Source organism: Pelophylax lessonae (genome assembly GCF_965119305.1).
Source record: "Pelophylax lessonae genome assembly, chromosome: 3".
NCBI classification, from domain to species: Eukaryota; Metazoa; Chordata; class Amphibia; order Anura; family Ranidae; genus Pelophylax; species Pelophylax lessonae.
This window is the reverse complement of record NC_138770.1, coordinates 283271381-283287366: the sequence shown is the minus strand read 5'-3', so window position 1 is coordinate 283287366 and position 15986 is coordinate 283271381. Positions and strand designations below refer to the sequence as shown.

At 43.9% G+C, this 15986-nt stretch overlaps 1 protein-coding gene across 4 annotated transcripts in view; it reads right to left on the bottom strand.

Moving 5' to 3' along the window:
- ATP11B (ATPase phospholipid transporting 11B (putative)) overlaps window positions 1-15986 on the bottom strand; it is a 358393-nt gene that overhangs the window by 191888 nt on the left and 150519 nt on the right. For all 4 annotated transcript variants that reach the window (XM_082249614.1, XM_082249613.1, XM_082249612.1 and 1 more), the window contains exon 12: window positions 2468-2665. In XM_082249614.1, coding sequence (XP_082105740.1) covers window positions 2468-2665 — 198 coding nt within the window. The remainder of the gene's footprint in view (window positions 1-2467; window positions 2666-15986) is intronic.

Here is a 15986-nt window from a genome sequence, read left to right as displayed (position 1 = left end):
GCAGGACAATGCTAAACTACATACTGTATCTATGACAACAGCACAGCTTCACAGTAGAAGAGTTCAGGTGCTTAAATGGCCCGCTGCAGTCCAGACCTTTCCCCAATTAGAAATACTTGGCGCATCTTGAAACAAAATATGCGACAAAAATGACCAAGGTCTTTTGAGCAGTTTATCGGACAACATTCCTCTCCCAAAGCTCCAGCAAATAGTCACCTCAGTTCCTAAACAACTACAGAGCGTTGATAGAAGAAGAGGGGATGCTACAAAGTGGTAAATATTGCCCTGTCCCAACTTTTGTGACAAATGTCCCTGCCATCCATTTTAAAATGACATTTCTTTCCTGAAAAGGTACATTTTCTCAGCTTAAACCTTTATTGGTTATGAAAACATATGTTTTCTATCGATCGTGAATACAATGTGGGTTTATGAGATTTGCAAATCATTGCATTCTGTTATGCAAGATTTTACGCAGTATCCCAACTTTTTTTTTTTAAATTGGGGTACCATTCCACAGCCCATCCTGTGCCAATGCTTCATAAAGACAGAAAATCTCTCTTTCAAGACAGACTGGTCAGACCAAGGTGTGAAAATATATGGCAAAAGGGAGGAAAGTCAAACTAAACAAAACATCAATTATTACAACCTAAATGCCTAAGTAACATCATCAATAAAAAATACCACAGTATGAACAAAGCCTTCCGCCACGGTGAGACCAATACGATTACATCTAATTCATTCTGACAGCACTGGAAGGCTAAAAAGTGGCAGGCTTGGAATACGGGAAAAAAAAAAAAAAGGATTAAGAGCTGCTTCACAGAAAGGACAGTTGATTCATGGACTAGCTCAGTGACAGATAGCAAAAAAAAATCAATGAAACAATGAGCTCCAAGAATGTAATAGCAAAACACAGCTACCAGAAAAATATGTAGCATTGGTGCCAGAAATGCTACTAAAAATGCAGATTGTAACAAAGTGATGATTCAGCAAGCATAGGCTGAAATTATTTGAAATATTTTAAACGTAGCAGCTAAAAATTTCACCACTGAAGGGAAACAAGCATTTAATGCCTGTTGGATCTTCCTAATAAAGACAGTACAGACAAACATATTGCTTTCATTGTGCTGGTGTTTATAACCTACTACTATGCAGAAGCTAAAGCTGGCCACACGTGATTCATTTTAAAGAGGCAATTCCCCCATCCATATATTCAATGTGAATGGGGGAAACCTTGCCATTGTGTTCTGACAGTAGGGAAACTTCCCTGCAGTTAGAATACAACAATCAATGTTGCTGGCTATAGGCGGCAAAAGTGAGCGATCGGCAAAAACCCTACAGGCTGGTTGTGTTGATTGAATTGTGTAAGATAAGCCTGTTCATACATGGATGGAAATTAAAAAAGTCCCTGCTGGATCTGCTGAATTTAAATCCATGTATAGTCAGCTTAAGACAGTCACAGTTTAGTTTAACAATTATATATCCTTCCTAATGCATACTTCTAGTTTGTTAGATGCTTCACTTATAAGTGGTGAAGTATTCAATGTTCACTGTAAAACTTTGTAGAAGCTGCGGTAGTTATGTAAGCAAGCCAAGGTATTTAAAGGATATCTAAACCCAAGAACAAATTATCCTATACAAGGCTGCTGATAAGGCAGTACAATCAGTCCTGTTGCATCAAGCCTGGGCTCCATCAGCTAAACAGGGAAACTCTAGCAGCTTTATTGTTAATTTCTGCCTAAATGAATACATGGATTTTAACGTACCACAATCCTGCTCCTCCTTTCTTTCCAGGGCTTAAATTACATTTCCCTGGGCCCCATCTGGTCAATAGAGGGCTGCATGGGGTGTTAGAGGAGGTACTTTCACAGCCGGCTGCCCACTGTGCCTGTTTCCTGGGACCTGACGTATCCCAAGAGGTTGCAGGGGGGAAGGGGTGAACTTCCGCTTGGGTACCTATCACAATTAGGTAGCTTCCCCCAAGACCCAACCGATAAGCAGTTCAGAAGTGTTCACTGATTGTGCACCTGATTCTGGCTGTGACTTATTTCATCCACCCTTGTCAGGCTGGTTAACCCCCCTCCGCCCCCCAAATGGATCTATTTACCACTTCTGTTGAGATCACAATTGAGGTATTTATAAATTGCTATCATGTCCCCTCTCACGCGTCTTCTCCAGGGAGAAGAAATTAAGCGATTGTTGACGTTCTTCATAATTAAGGTCCACTAATCCCCCAATTAGTTTAGTTGCCCTTCTCTGGACTCTCTCCAGCTCCAACACATCCCTCCTGAGGACTGGCAAACAGAACTGGACAGAATACTCCAGATGCGGTCGGACCAGAGTTTTAAAAAAGTGGTAGGATTATAGTTTTATCTCTTGATTGGTATAAAGAAAATGAGGTTTAATTGAATATGCAAAACTTGTGTCTCTACATTGCATAGGGATTTTCATTTACAAACTGCCATATTACCTGTCCCAGCTCTTCATTCAGGTCAGAAGTGTTCACCTGAGCTCTCTGATTACTTTCTTCATGGTAAAGATCAAGGTCCCAACCAATAAAAAAGGAACCAAGGAATTTCTGCATCTCCACCGTTACATACAGTGAAATAGGGATGATAAAATTGTAAAGAACCAGGAATGCCAGGAAATCAGAAATGAATTTTAATATCTGGTGAAAAAAAGGAAATCTGTATTAGTGCAATGTAGCCAAACATGTAATTCCAGGAATATTTAGACACCAGCAGCAAACTAGATTAAAGTGTTACTAAACCCACAACCGTAAAATGGGATTTTTGTGCTTACCCACAACAGTAAATTGGGATTTTTGTGCTTATCGTAAAATCCATTTCTCCGAGTTGATCAACGGACACAGCACTCCATAAATCATAACTACTGGGTAATATTGCCTCCTCCATGAGGACTAGACAGAACAAAAAAACACCTGGCTATGCCCATGGGCTGTCCTCAGCTGGTATATAACCCTCCTCTCTGCTCTAGGTAATCAGCTTAGTAGCAAGCAGTATTAGAAGTATCAGAACTCCATAGAGGGGTGGGTGCTGTGTCCATCAAACTCAGAGAAATGGATTTTATGGAGAGTACAATAATCACATTTTCTCTTTTGTTAATCGACGGACATAGCGCTCCATTAATCATAACTAGTGGGAGGTCCAAAAGAAGTGCTATAGAAAAATGAGGGGTGGGGAAAATAAACCAAGGCTAAACATAAGAGCCCTTAACCAGGACACATGAGCCCCATCTGAAAAATAAAGAATTAAAGATAAAACACTCCTCAAGAGAAAACAGCCCTTCTTAAACAGCAGCCTGCAAAAATTTGATGCCAAAAGAAGCCTCCACAGATGCCAAAAAGTATATACCCTATAGAATTTTGTAAAGGCAAGCACAGACAACCAAGTGGCTGCCTTGCAAACTTGCGATATTGAAGCCTGATGACGGAAGGCCCAAGAAGCACTCAGCGCCTGAGTAGGGAAAGGTGGAACCTGACCTTTAATGGAACAGGCCTGAGTCACTGTCTGTCTGATCCATCGGGAGATGGTAGCCGAAGAAGCGATCAGCCCTTTCCTTGGTCCAACCATAACCACAAAAAAAACGAGTCTGACTTCCGAAAGAGCTGCCAGAAACGTCCGAATCGCACGAACCACATCCAAGGTATGCAAAGCAAAATTCCTTGGGATGAACGGGCTTGTGACACAAGGAAGGCAACACAATGTCCTCATTCAAATGAAAGTCAGAGACAACTTTGAGCAGGAATTATAGACTTGGATGAAGAACCACTTTATCCCTATGAACCACTGCGACAGGATAATGCTGCCAATTCCAATTTCCTGCAGCCGAGGTAATAGCCACCAAGAATGTCACCTTCTGGGATAACCTAGGCAAGGGAATCTCCTGATTATTCTCAAATGGAGGTTTCTAGAGAACCAAAAGTACTAAATTTAAATCCCATGACGGCAAAAGAGACCGTACAGGTGGAGTCATATGTCGAACCCCCTGAATGAAGGTACAAACTAAAGAGTACGTGGCTAGGGGGTCGCTGAAAGAAGATTGCCAGGGCAGACACTTGTCCCTTGATGGTACTCAAGGCCAACTTCTGATCCCTGTTAAAGGTTAAGATCCGAGCCACAGAAAAGGATCAAGGATGAGCGCCAATCGACTCACACCAAGAAATTATATGATTACGTATGATGGTGTAACTTGCTGGAAGACGACTCCCTCGTCCTTACCATAGTAGGGATCACTGATCCAGACAAACCTTTATCCCTCAGTACCTGGCTTTCAATAGCTAAGCTATTAAAACCAGTGACTGTAAAGCAGGATGGTAGATCAGCCCTTGGAACAACTGGTCTTCTCTGAGAGGAAGCCTCCAAGGGATGTTTACAGCCACCAGGATGATTGGAAGATCCTCACTCTTGATTCCTCACAGGAACTGCGGAAGATGCCTTAGCCGAGGATGATACTGGCCTTATCATGGCCCTTGGACACCCCCTGAACGTAGGACACAAGTATAGGGAGACTCTGCTGTGCACTCTGCACTGGGACCCCCTGCACTATACCCACACTGCAAACAGCAGGGCATGCACCTAGGGGTCTCCTATACTGGGACCCCTCCAGACACACACTATCCCAGGACCTTTACAGAGTGGGGATAGCGGAAGACCCCAGGGGTCTCTGCTGCATTCTCTGCCCTTGGACCCCCACCAGACTCTAGGTCCAGACAGGGGGGAGGGAATGGGAGTGGGGGAAGCCCAGCTCAGTGAGGAATTTAGGGATGGGAGGAGGGAAACTGCAGGCAGGTCCCTGGAGGTTACCTGCGTCCACCCCAAAGAAAAGCACCAAAAGGGAAGAGGGGGGACCGTACTTACCCTTCCATGGTGCGGGTAACATTTCAGACAGACCTCCTCGCCACCGAAGTAGGGGAGCTGTTGGCCAAGGGACCGCTGCAACTCAGACCCAAGCCTGGTTGTATGCGACCCTGCAAGACGTTTAACTTGCAGGCCAGCCTCTGTCCGTATGGCTATGTCTCGGCTGCCCTAACACGTAGCTGCGGTCTGCACGTGCTCGCTGGCTGGGCTGGGTGGACCACTGGATCTATATTGCCCAGCCTGGCAGTTGATTGTACATCTCCCGAGAGAAAACAAAACAGATGTAAGGAAGAAGAAAATTGCTAGGACCAGAGATCCCAGCCGGGAGCCTAGGTCCTTATTCCTGACTAGACAGATTAAAACTAATTACCTACAGCAGAGAGGAGGGGTTGTATACCAGCTGAGGACGCCCTTGGGCATAGCCAGGTGTTTTTTTGTTCTGCCTAGTCCTACTCCTAGAGGAGGCAATATAACCAACTAGTTATGATTTATGGAGCGCTGTGTCTGTCGATGAACGAAAGAGAATATCAGTTTGTACTTGCAGTAAAGCATGCTCGTTATACTTGCTGTGGAACCTAAGGGGTTTATCCTCTGCATTGTGTAAAAAGGCTGCTTGATCTTGTATGCACAGATCCTCCTCTTCCACTGACTCCATAACATGTCCAGATAGGACAGAGCCTTTGGAGTCAGGCTGCACATGCTCAGTTTTGTGTGTATTTTTTTTTTTTCTTTTGGGAGAGTGCATGTGATCAGCACAGGGTAAATCAGCACTGTCCAGACAAAGTCTGGAACCCTGCAGCTCCATAGGGCAGCTCAGTGCAGTATGCAAACTCCTCCTACAAGCTTCACCCCGAAAAGATGGAAGTCACAAGACTGCTATATAATGCTGATGAGAAAAGGTATTTAACAGTTTATATTTACTAAAATAATTGCATTTCCATGTTCTGTGTACTGTGCGAGACCAGATATAGTGAATACAGGGTCCTGAGTTTAGTGACACTTTAAATAAAATATAAAAGGACCATCTACCCAAGAGGGTTAGGCTATTAAATGTTTTTAGGTATACACTAATGCCCCGTACACACGTGCAGATTATCTGCAGACTTACCTTTTCTATGTAGTGCAAGGGCCTGCCGGATTGCATACAAATTGAAAGTGTTTAGGTTTGACCTCATATTATATGGTTTTGGTAAGTCTGCAGACAAAAGTCTGCAGATAATCTGCACGTGTGTATGGGGCATTACAGATGCACTTTTAGACATGATCTAAAAAAATCTTTTTTTTTTTTTTTCATTAACCACTTGCCGACTGTCCCACACAGATTTACTGTGGCAGGGCGGCTCGGCTGCATGTAATCGCGTAGATCTACGGGATTATGCGCACTCGGTTGGTTAGACACAGCAGAAGGCAGACCGCGGGGGGGGGGGGGGGGGGGGGGATGGGCTCGATCGCCGCCGGCCTCCCGCAATCTTCAGGGAAACTGACAGGAGAGCTCTCTGGAATGTAAACAATGCAAGATGGCTCTTCTGTCAGAGAGGCAGGGAAAGATTGTGTGATTCAGCTAAGCTAAATCACCAATCTCTCTCTGCCTCTGTTAAATCTCCCCCCACAGTTAGTAAGCACAAATAGGGAACACATTTAACCCCTTGACCATCCCAGTGTTAACCCCTTCCCTGCCAGTGTCATTTATACAGTAACCGTGCATATTTAGCACTGAACACTGTATTATTGTCACTGGCCCCCAAAAAGTGTCAGTGTCAGATTTGTCCGCCGCAATGTCGCAGTCCCGATAAAAAAATAAAATAAAAAAAAATAAATAAATCGCCGATCGCCGCCATTACTAATAAAAGAATAAAAAGTACATAAATCTATCCCGTAGTTTGTAAACGCTAAAACTTTTGCGCAAACCAATTATTATACGCTTTTATGGATTTTTTTTTTTACCAGAAATATGTAGAATACAAATTGGCCTAAGCTGATAAAAAAAAAAAATGTTTTATAGCAGAAAGTAGAAAATATTGATGCTTTTTCAAAATTGACGCTCTTTTTTTGTTTATAGCACAAAAACGAAAAACAGCAGAGGTGATCAAATACCAAAAGAAAGCTCTATTTGTGGGGAAAAAAAGGACATCAATTGTATTTGGGTACGGCATCGCACAACCACGCATTTGTCAGTTAATGCAACGCCGTGCAGAATCGCAAAAAATGCCTGGTCATTAAGAGGGTAAAACCTTCCGGGGCTGAAGTGGTTAAAGTTGGCCACACATGGATCGAAATTCAGCCAGTTCAGGTGGGACCAGACAAATTTTGATCCATGTATGGCAGGCTGGTTGTACAGAAGTCAATTGGTGGATCTACTTTTGTATAACCACCCTGTTGGGTATTTCCTAATCCATCAGTGCCACCAGCTATAGCTGGCAGTACTGAACAGTGTATTCTGATGGCTGGGAACTCTCGTCTGTCAGAATATAATAACTCTGCGAGAAGCATTCCCCTATGTGTGGATGGGTGAACCGGGTAAGTTTTTTTTTTTTTTGTTTGTTTTATTCAACCTAATGCTTAAACGAAGAAACTAAAAAAATAAATAAAAAGGTACGAGCTGCCTTATCACAAAAAATCTTGTCCAATGCGTCTTTGCATTACAATCCGCTCTAAAAGACAGCGTGTGGCGTGGGCTTCCTTCTCATAGATACATAAATTGCCAATGTCAAAAAAACAAAATTTTAGAAATTAATTGATGTATAGTTGGATAAACTGTATAGGCACTTAGTGAAACAAATGTTCAGTCCAAATATGCCAAGAAGGAATCCTAGAGCTGCATATGTTGTCTGTTCTTGATTTATGCAATTCAGTACAGCATAAACAATGTTGAAGGTGAATTCCAGGTAGATATAGGGCTGGGTCACACCACAAACACGCACTCCAGATTCATTCTGAATATGGTTTTGCATGCGTTTTCCGGTTTCCAGATGCCATTTTTCTTCTTTTTTCCTGTGTTTTTCCCTGTACTGGGGTCCAGTGCATTTTTTATGCGTTTTACTGCATTCCAGTACAGTGCAGGAAAAATGCAGCATGTTATACTTTTTTTTCTGGAACTGGAAAGCCCTAGAACAGACTGCACTGGTGTAAACTTTGCCATTGGAAACCAATCTTACATACTTACTACTATCCATGCATTTCTGATGCAGAAAAAACAAACAGACTGGACTTCATGTGGTGTGAACTGGCCCATAAGGGAAACAAATTAAAGTGATTTTAAAGTCTAGTTTTTTTAATTAAAAAAAAAAAAAAAAAAAAACAAACACGTTATACATACCTCCTCTGTGCAATTGGTTTTGCACAGAGCAGCCCGAATCCTCCTCTCCTTGGGTCCCTTGTTCAAGCTTCTGGCCCCTCCCTCCTATCGAGTGCCCCCACAGCAAGCAGCTTGCTATGGGGGCACCCGTGCCGAGCTGCAGCTCCGTGAATGCATGAAGATAACAAAAAAAAAAAAACCTTCCTAGCTTTACAACTCCTTTATTGCTGCTAGGTATTTATTGAAAATATATATGTATAAGTGCCGTTTCACACTTGTGCGATGCGGGAACGCTGCGAATATGCAGCGTGTTCCCGCATCGCATCCACACATCTGGCAGTTCACACTGCCATATGCGATACGCAGGGGGTGTCAAAAGTTAATGACACCCCCAGTTGCGATCGCATATCGCAGTGCGATCTGCAAGTACGCACAGAATCCGATCGCACAAGTGTGAACCACTGTGCGATCCGATTCTACTGCGGGTCAGAAAAGGCCTCATGTGCGTGTTTGGTGCGGATACAGTGCGAATTCAGCCATACAAAGTGTATGGCTAAACTCGCATCTGCACATCAGATCGCATGTAATTAGGAGCAGTGCGCGGAAGTGTGAAAAGTTTGAAAATGTAAACACAACAGTGAAAAAGTCTAACAAGTCACAATTTCCCGATTGTTACTTTAAAGTAAATCAAATACTATTCAGGAGATACCAAGAAGTGTATTGCAAGCAGTGATGATATCACTCTTACTTGGTTTAGGGCTACAGTAACGGTCCAATAAAATGGTCTTGCCCTTTCCCTATGCTGGCACCTATCCAAGTTGGTCTATTAACCCCTTCCGTACCGCGTCATGTAAAATGACGTCGGCACAAATCCTTTCTCGATCCGGGGCGACGTCATATGACGGCGCCCGGATCTCCCCGCTACTGCGCGCCCCCGGGGGCGCGCAGCGCGGCGATCGGGGGTGAGGCTCGTCCCTCGGACTGAGCCCAACCCCGATCAAGGTAAACAGCCAATGAAATTGGCTGTTTACCACGTGATCGGCTGTGTCAATCACAGCCGATCACATGAGCGGCTCCAGCGCGAGCCGCTCGTTCCTTCCTTAATGCGCGCCCCCGGGGGCGCGCAGCGCGGCGATCGGGGACGAGGCTCGTCCCTCGGACAGAGCCCATCCCCGATCTAGGTAAAGAGCCAATGAAATTGGCTCTTTACCACGTGACCGGCTGTGTCCAATCACAGCCGGTCACAAATGTCATCAGAGAACACGGTAACTAGCTGTCACCGTGTTCTCCTCCTCACACACTGATCCTGTGTGAGGAGGAGATTGTGGTAACAGCTAGTTACCAATCATAGTGCACCCCAACCACACTGATTGCCCCCCCCCCCCCCAATAAAGAGCACCTGTCACTAGCCCATCAAAGTACCCGAGTACCTGTCACCAGCCCATCAGGTACTCAGATGACAGGTACTCGGGTACTCTGATGGGCTGATGACAGGTACTCTCTGATGGGCTGGTGACAGGTACTCGGGTACTCTGATGATGGGTACTCGGGTACTCTGATGACAGGTACTCGGGTACTCTGATGACAGGTACTCTGATGGGCTGGTGACAGGTACTCGGGTACTCTGATGATGGGTACTCGGGTACTCTGATGACAGGTACTCTGATGGGCTGGTGACAGGTACTCGGGTACTCTGATGATGGGTACTCGGGTACTCTGATGACAAGTACTCGGGTACTCTGATGACAGGTACTCGGGTACTCTGATGACGGGTACTCGGGTACTCTGATGACAGGTACTCGGGTACTCTGATGACAGGTACTCGGGTACTCTGATGACAGGTACTCGGGTACTTTGAGTACCCGTCATCGGAGTACCCGAGTACCTGTCACCTACCCAACAGAGTACCCGAGTACCTTCCACCTGCTCATCAGAGTACCTGACACCTGAAGTACCCGAGTACTTGCCACCTGCTCATCATTACCCATCACTACTCATCAGTACTCATCAGTACCCATCAGTACCTATCACCTATTAGTATCAGTACTGATCATCCGTACCCATCATCAGTACAGTATCAGTATCACCTATCAGTATCAGTACTACTCATCAGTACCTATCACCTGCCTGTCACCTGCCCATAAGAGTACCCGAGTACCTGTCACTTGCCTATCGGAGTACTCGAGTACCTGCCACTTGCTCATCAGCACCAGAGTACCTGTCACCTGCCCAGCAAAGTACCCGAGTACCTGTCACCCTTCATACAGCCACCATGTCTAAGTCCAAAAAGGTTAACATACGTCGTCCGTTTAAACCTAAATACCGGTGTTATGGCAGCAGATAGCTGCCATAACCCTGGTATTTTTTTAAACGGTGGACGGTTGGCTTTCCGATAAGGGTGGTCCCAGCGGCAGATTCGCCGCGGGATCACCCTTCCGGGGTGGCGGAAGAGGTGCCCCCCCCCCTCCCGCTGCATTCTGGTCCTTTTCCCCGCTTACCGGACCCGCCGGCAGCGGGGAAAACGATCCGGTCCCAGATCCTCACAGACAGGATGTCGAGTGAGGGCAAGCTTGCCCTCACTCGACTCTATGGTCTTGGAGGACCGGAGCTACGGCAAACGTCGTTGCCTAGCAACCAGTTTAAAGGTCCCTTTTTTTTTTTCATTTTATTTAATTTTTTTTTAATTTTTTTTTTTTTATTTTTTCTATCTTTTAGTGTACTTGTGAGATCTGAGGACTTTTTGACCCCAGATCTCACAAAAAAGAGGTCCTGTCGTGCCTTTTTCTATTACAAGTAATGTTTACATTTCTTGCAATAGAAATAAAAATTATCAATTTTTTTTTTTTAAAAAAAACAGTGTAAAAATAAAAAATAATAAATAAAATAAATAGTAAAAAAAAAAAAAAAAAAAAAATTAAAGCGCCGTGTCCCCGCGAGCTCGCGCGCAGAAGCGAACGCATACGGAAACCCCGCCCACATATGTAAACAGTGTTCAAACTACACATGTGAGGTATTGTCGCGATCGTTAGAGCAAGAGCAATAATTTGAGCCATAGACCTCCTCTGTAACTCTAAGATAGCAACCTGTAGAAATTTTTAAAATGTCGCCTATGGGGATTTTTAAGTACCAAAATTTGTCACCATTCTGTGAGCGTGCGCAATTTTGAAGCATGACATGTTGGGTATCTATTTACTCGGCGTAACATTATCTTTCACATTATGGAAAACAATTGGGCTAACTTTACTGGTTTCTTATTTTTTAATTAAAAAAAGTGATTTTTTTCCCAAAAAATTGCGTTTGGAAGACCGCTGCGCAAATACGGTGTGATAAAAAATATTGCAATAATCTCCATTTTATTCTCTAGGGTCTCTGCTAAAAAAAAATATATAATGTTTTGGGGTTCTAAGTAGTTTTCTAGCAAAAACAACTGATTTTAGCTTGTAAACACCAAATGTCAAAAATAGGCCTAGGCAAGTGGCTAGGATGCATGATGATGCTCCTTGGATGTTTAGGCCCCTCTATATGGCTAGGCTGTGAAAAAGTCTCACACATGTGGTATTGCCATACTCAGGAGGAGTGGCAGAATGTATTTTGGGGTGTCATTTTTGCGATGTACATGCTATGTGTTAGGGATATCCTATAAATTGACAACTTTGTGTAAAAAAAAAAGTTTTTATTTTTTTCCCACATTTTCCAAAAACTTGTGGAAAAAAATGACATGTTCAAAGGACCCATAATGCCTCATAGAATATACGTTGGGAGTGTTTGCTTTCCAAAATGGGGTAATTTTGTGGACTTTTCCATTGTATTGTTGCTCTAGGGCCTTGAAAAGTGTGATAGGTAGTAAGAAAGTTTTATGTGTATTTATGCTCCTAAAACGCCTTATGGTGCTACTTGGACGTGGAGTCTCTTTTTGTGGCCAGGCTGTGTAAAAGTCTCACACATGTGGTATCACCATACTCAGAAGGAGTAGCAGAATGAATTTTGGGGTGTCATTTTTGCTGTGTACATGCTATGTGTTAGAAATAGCTTATAAATTGACAACGTTTTGGGAAAAAAAAAGAAAAAAAAATGTTTTCTTCATTTTCCCAAGAATTGTGGGAAAAAATTATAACTTCAAAAAACTCACCATGCCTCTTACTAAATACCTTGGACTGTCTACTTTACAAAAAGGGGTCATTTGGGGGGTATTTGTACTGTCCTGACATTTCAGGGCCTCAAGAAAGGAGATAGGCCATCAGTACATCTGGTGTGATCAATTTTCAGTAATTGGTACCATAGCTTCTAGACTCAATAACTTTCACACAGACTAAATAATATACACTAATTTGGGTTAATTTTACCAGAGACATGTAGCAGTATAAATTTTGGCCCAAATGTATGAAGAAAAATTATTTTTTTGCAAAATTTTATAATAGAAACTAAAAAAAAGTGTTTTTTTTGCAAAATTTTTGCTCTTTTTTTGCTTATATCACGAAAAAAAAAAAACCCCAGTTGTGATCAAATACCACCAAAAGAAAGCTCTATTTGTGTGAAAAAAATGATAAAAATTTTGTTTGGTTACAGTGTAGCATGACTGAGCAATTGTCATTCAAAGTGTGAGAGTGCTGAAAGCTGAAAATTGGTCTGGGCAGGAAGGGGGTCTAACTGCTCTGTATGGAAGCGGTTAAGGCAGCATACCCCCAGAGGGGTCTTCAGGGTCTGGTAACGGCAGAAATGGGCAACAGCCATTAGCCTGTATAGCACCCTGAGGCTAACTACACGCACTGCACTACGGGCCAGCTCACACCAGAACCTGGTGCAGGAAACCCACGCTCTGCGTGCATGTCCCACACCACATTTAAAACGTACTGCATTTGAGATCTGCAGCAGGTGTCAGTGTTAACATTTCAAAGTTCCAAACGCAGGTCACAAATGTAGTGTGTTTACTTGCACCAGATCGCATGATACCATGCGATCCGGTTGATGTGTGTTTAACCACTTGCCGACCAGGCTTTTTTAAATCAGTTTTTGCTAGAAAATTACTTATAACCCCCAAACATAGTACAATTCTTTTAACAGAGACCCTAGGGCACAGGTGTCAAACACAAGGCCCGCGGGTAGAATGCGGCCTTCGCACCTCTCCTGCAGCTGCGGCAGAGTTACAGAGGTCCAGCGCTAGAATTATTACTCTCGCTCCAACATTCAGGGCGATACCCCACATGTGTGGTTCGAATACAATTTACATATGCGTGCCCAGCTTACAAATACGTTCACTTCAGCATGGAGGGATGGGGAGCTTTACAATTTTTTTTTATTATTTTTCTATTATTATATGGTCCCATTAATTTTTTTTTTGATTACTTTTATTGCTATTACAAGGAAGGTAAACATCCCCTGTAAAAGAAATAAGGATGACATGTCCTCATCATGAAGAGACCCTATGTCTCTTCTTTACCTTTAAAAGTAACAGATCTAGAAAGAAAAAAAATGTTTGATCTTTCGCTTTAATTTTTTTTTCTTTCAGCCTGGACAGAAAGTGACGCGTCTACGGTCCTCCAAAGACCTAGAGTTGATCAAAAAGTGTGGATGCAGGCAACTTCACCGTCAGATTGCTTCACAGGCGAACCGGTAAAAACGAAGCCTGAGAAACACCGGCGAGTGGGGGCGGGGGGTGCGTCCCATCCTGCTGCTTCAGAAACCAAAGCCAGCTTTCCGCTTTGTGTATTTATATGTATTGCGGTCAGCAATAGGTTAAAGCAGTGCAGTCAAAACTTTTGGTGCGGCCTAGCACGATTTCAGCCTATTCAAATAAATGGGCTGAAATCGCACTGCACCCAGATCACATTTGAATTGCAGAGAACACAAAGCGCGTTCCGGTGTGATTCATTAAGTGAACTGGCCCTAAATGTGGAGGAGAGCGCCCAAGCAGTATCCAAAGTGTCCAAAGCAAATTACATACATGCAAGGTTTCCAAGGTGGCACCAATCTGGATGCACTGCTTCTATTTTTAAAGTAAAAAGCAACGATGAGGCTGATTTAAGAATCTGAAGTAAACAAGAACTAGTTAAGCATAGAAACTTCTCCATAATGGAGAAAAGATCCATCACCTACAGCAGTGGTCCTCAAGGCCCACTAACAGGCCAGATTTTAAGTATTACCTTGGGGAGATGCAGACTAGAGTACTGCAATCACTGAGCAGCAAATTATATCACCTGGGATGTATTTCAGTTATCAAGCAAACCTGGCCTGTTAGTGGGCCCCGTAGGCCAGGGTTGAGGACCACTGACCTACAGGACACCAATAACTGAGGTCTCACAGAATCGGGTAGGGTTATAGGGGCATGCCCAAGGTGGTATGTCCAAAAGCGTAGCCAGCCAATCACCTAAAGGTAGCAACATATTATATATATATATATATATATATATATATATATATATTACAATTTTTGTAAGAACTTACCGTAAAAACTTACCGTAAAATTATTTTCTCAGTCGCCGCCCGATGGTATTAGCATTAGCCTTCACTAATGGGTAATGGCGCACTCCGCAGGAGCAGGCTAGGCAGATAATCAGGTTAATTCAAAAAAGCTTTTATTATACCTCGGCACGTCACTAGGGGGCCATCCCTCAGCCATTATCCTAGACCCAATCTGATATTACCTCAGTTTGTAGCAAGCAGTACAGGAAGGCAACAACCCCCAGATCCAAAAACCAGAGAGGCGGGGGTGGCAACTGTCAGAGGACTCAGAGAAAAGAATTTCTTACAAAAATTCTATTTTCTCTTACGTCCTCTGACAGTCGCCGCCCGATGGTATTAGCCTTCACTAATGGGACGTCCCAAAGCAGTGCAGGTATGAGAGGTGGGAAAGCAACGCAACCAATTGAGAAGGTAACGCAAATAACTGGGCCAGTAACAACCTGAGCCCACAGGAAAAAACAGGAACAAACCCAGAAAAAAACACCCCAAAAAGGAGGGACTGTAAAAACAATGTCCCCTTAAACAACTGCCGCAATTAAAAACTTTGCGGCCAAAAGGAAGCAACTGCAGATGCCAAAACGCCAAGTTTGTAAAACTTAGTGAAAGTGTGCACAGACGACCAGGTCGCCGCCTTGCACACCTGAGCCACAGAAGCCTTATGGCGAAAAGCCCAAGAGGCACTAACGGCTCGAGTAGAATGGGCCATTACCGGAAAAGGAGGAATCCGACCCTTAATGGAATAGGCCTGAACAATCGTCTGTCTGATCAACTTAGAAATGGTCGTCTGATCAACTTAGAAATGGTCGCCACGGAGGCGGCCGATCCCTTCCGAGGTCCCTCAGGAAGAACAAATAAAGAATCAGACTGTTGAATCGACTCCATGGCGGACAGATAGCCCTTGACCGCCCGGACCACATCCAGGGAATGCAAGGCAAACTCCTTATGAGGTTTGGGTCGTGCGCACAACGAAGGCAACACGATATCCTCATTGAGGTGGAACGAAGAAACCACCTTGGGAAGAAAGGACTGATTCGGTCTCAGAACCATCTTATCTCTATGAAGCACCAGATGAGAACGGCAGGACAAAGCCGCCAATTTAGACACTCTGCGAGCCAAAGTGATGGCCACCAGAAAGGAAACTTTATGGGATAACACAGACAGAGGAACCACTCTGATGTTCTCAAAGGGAAATTGTTGTAGCACAGACAAAACCAAATTTAGATCCCATGGAGGCAAAGGAGCTCTCCTCGGGGGAGCCAAATGCCACACCCCCTGAATGAAGGTGCGGACCAAGGAATGCAATGCCAAAAGTCGCTGAAAAAAGATGGCCAAGGCCGACAACTGACCCTTGACCG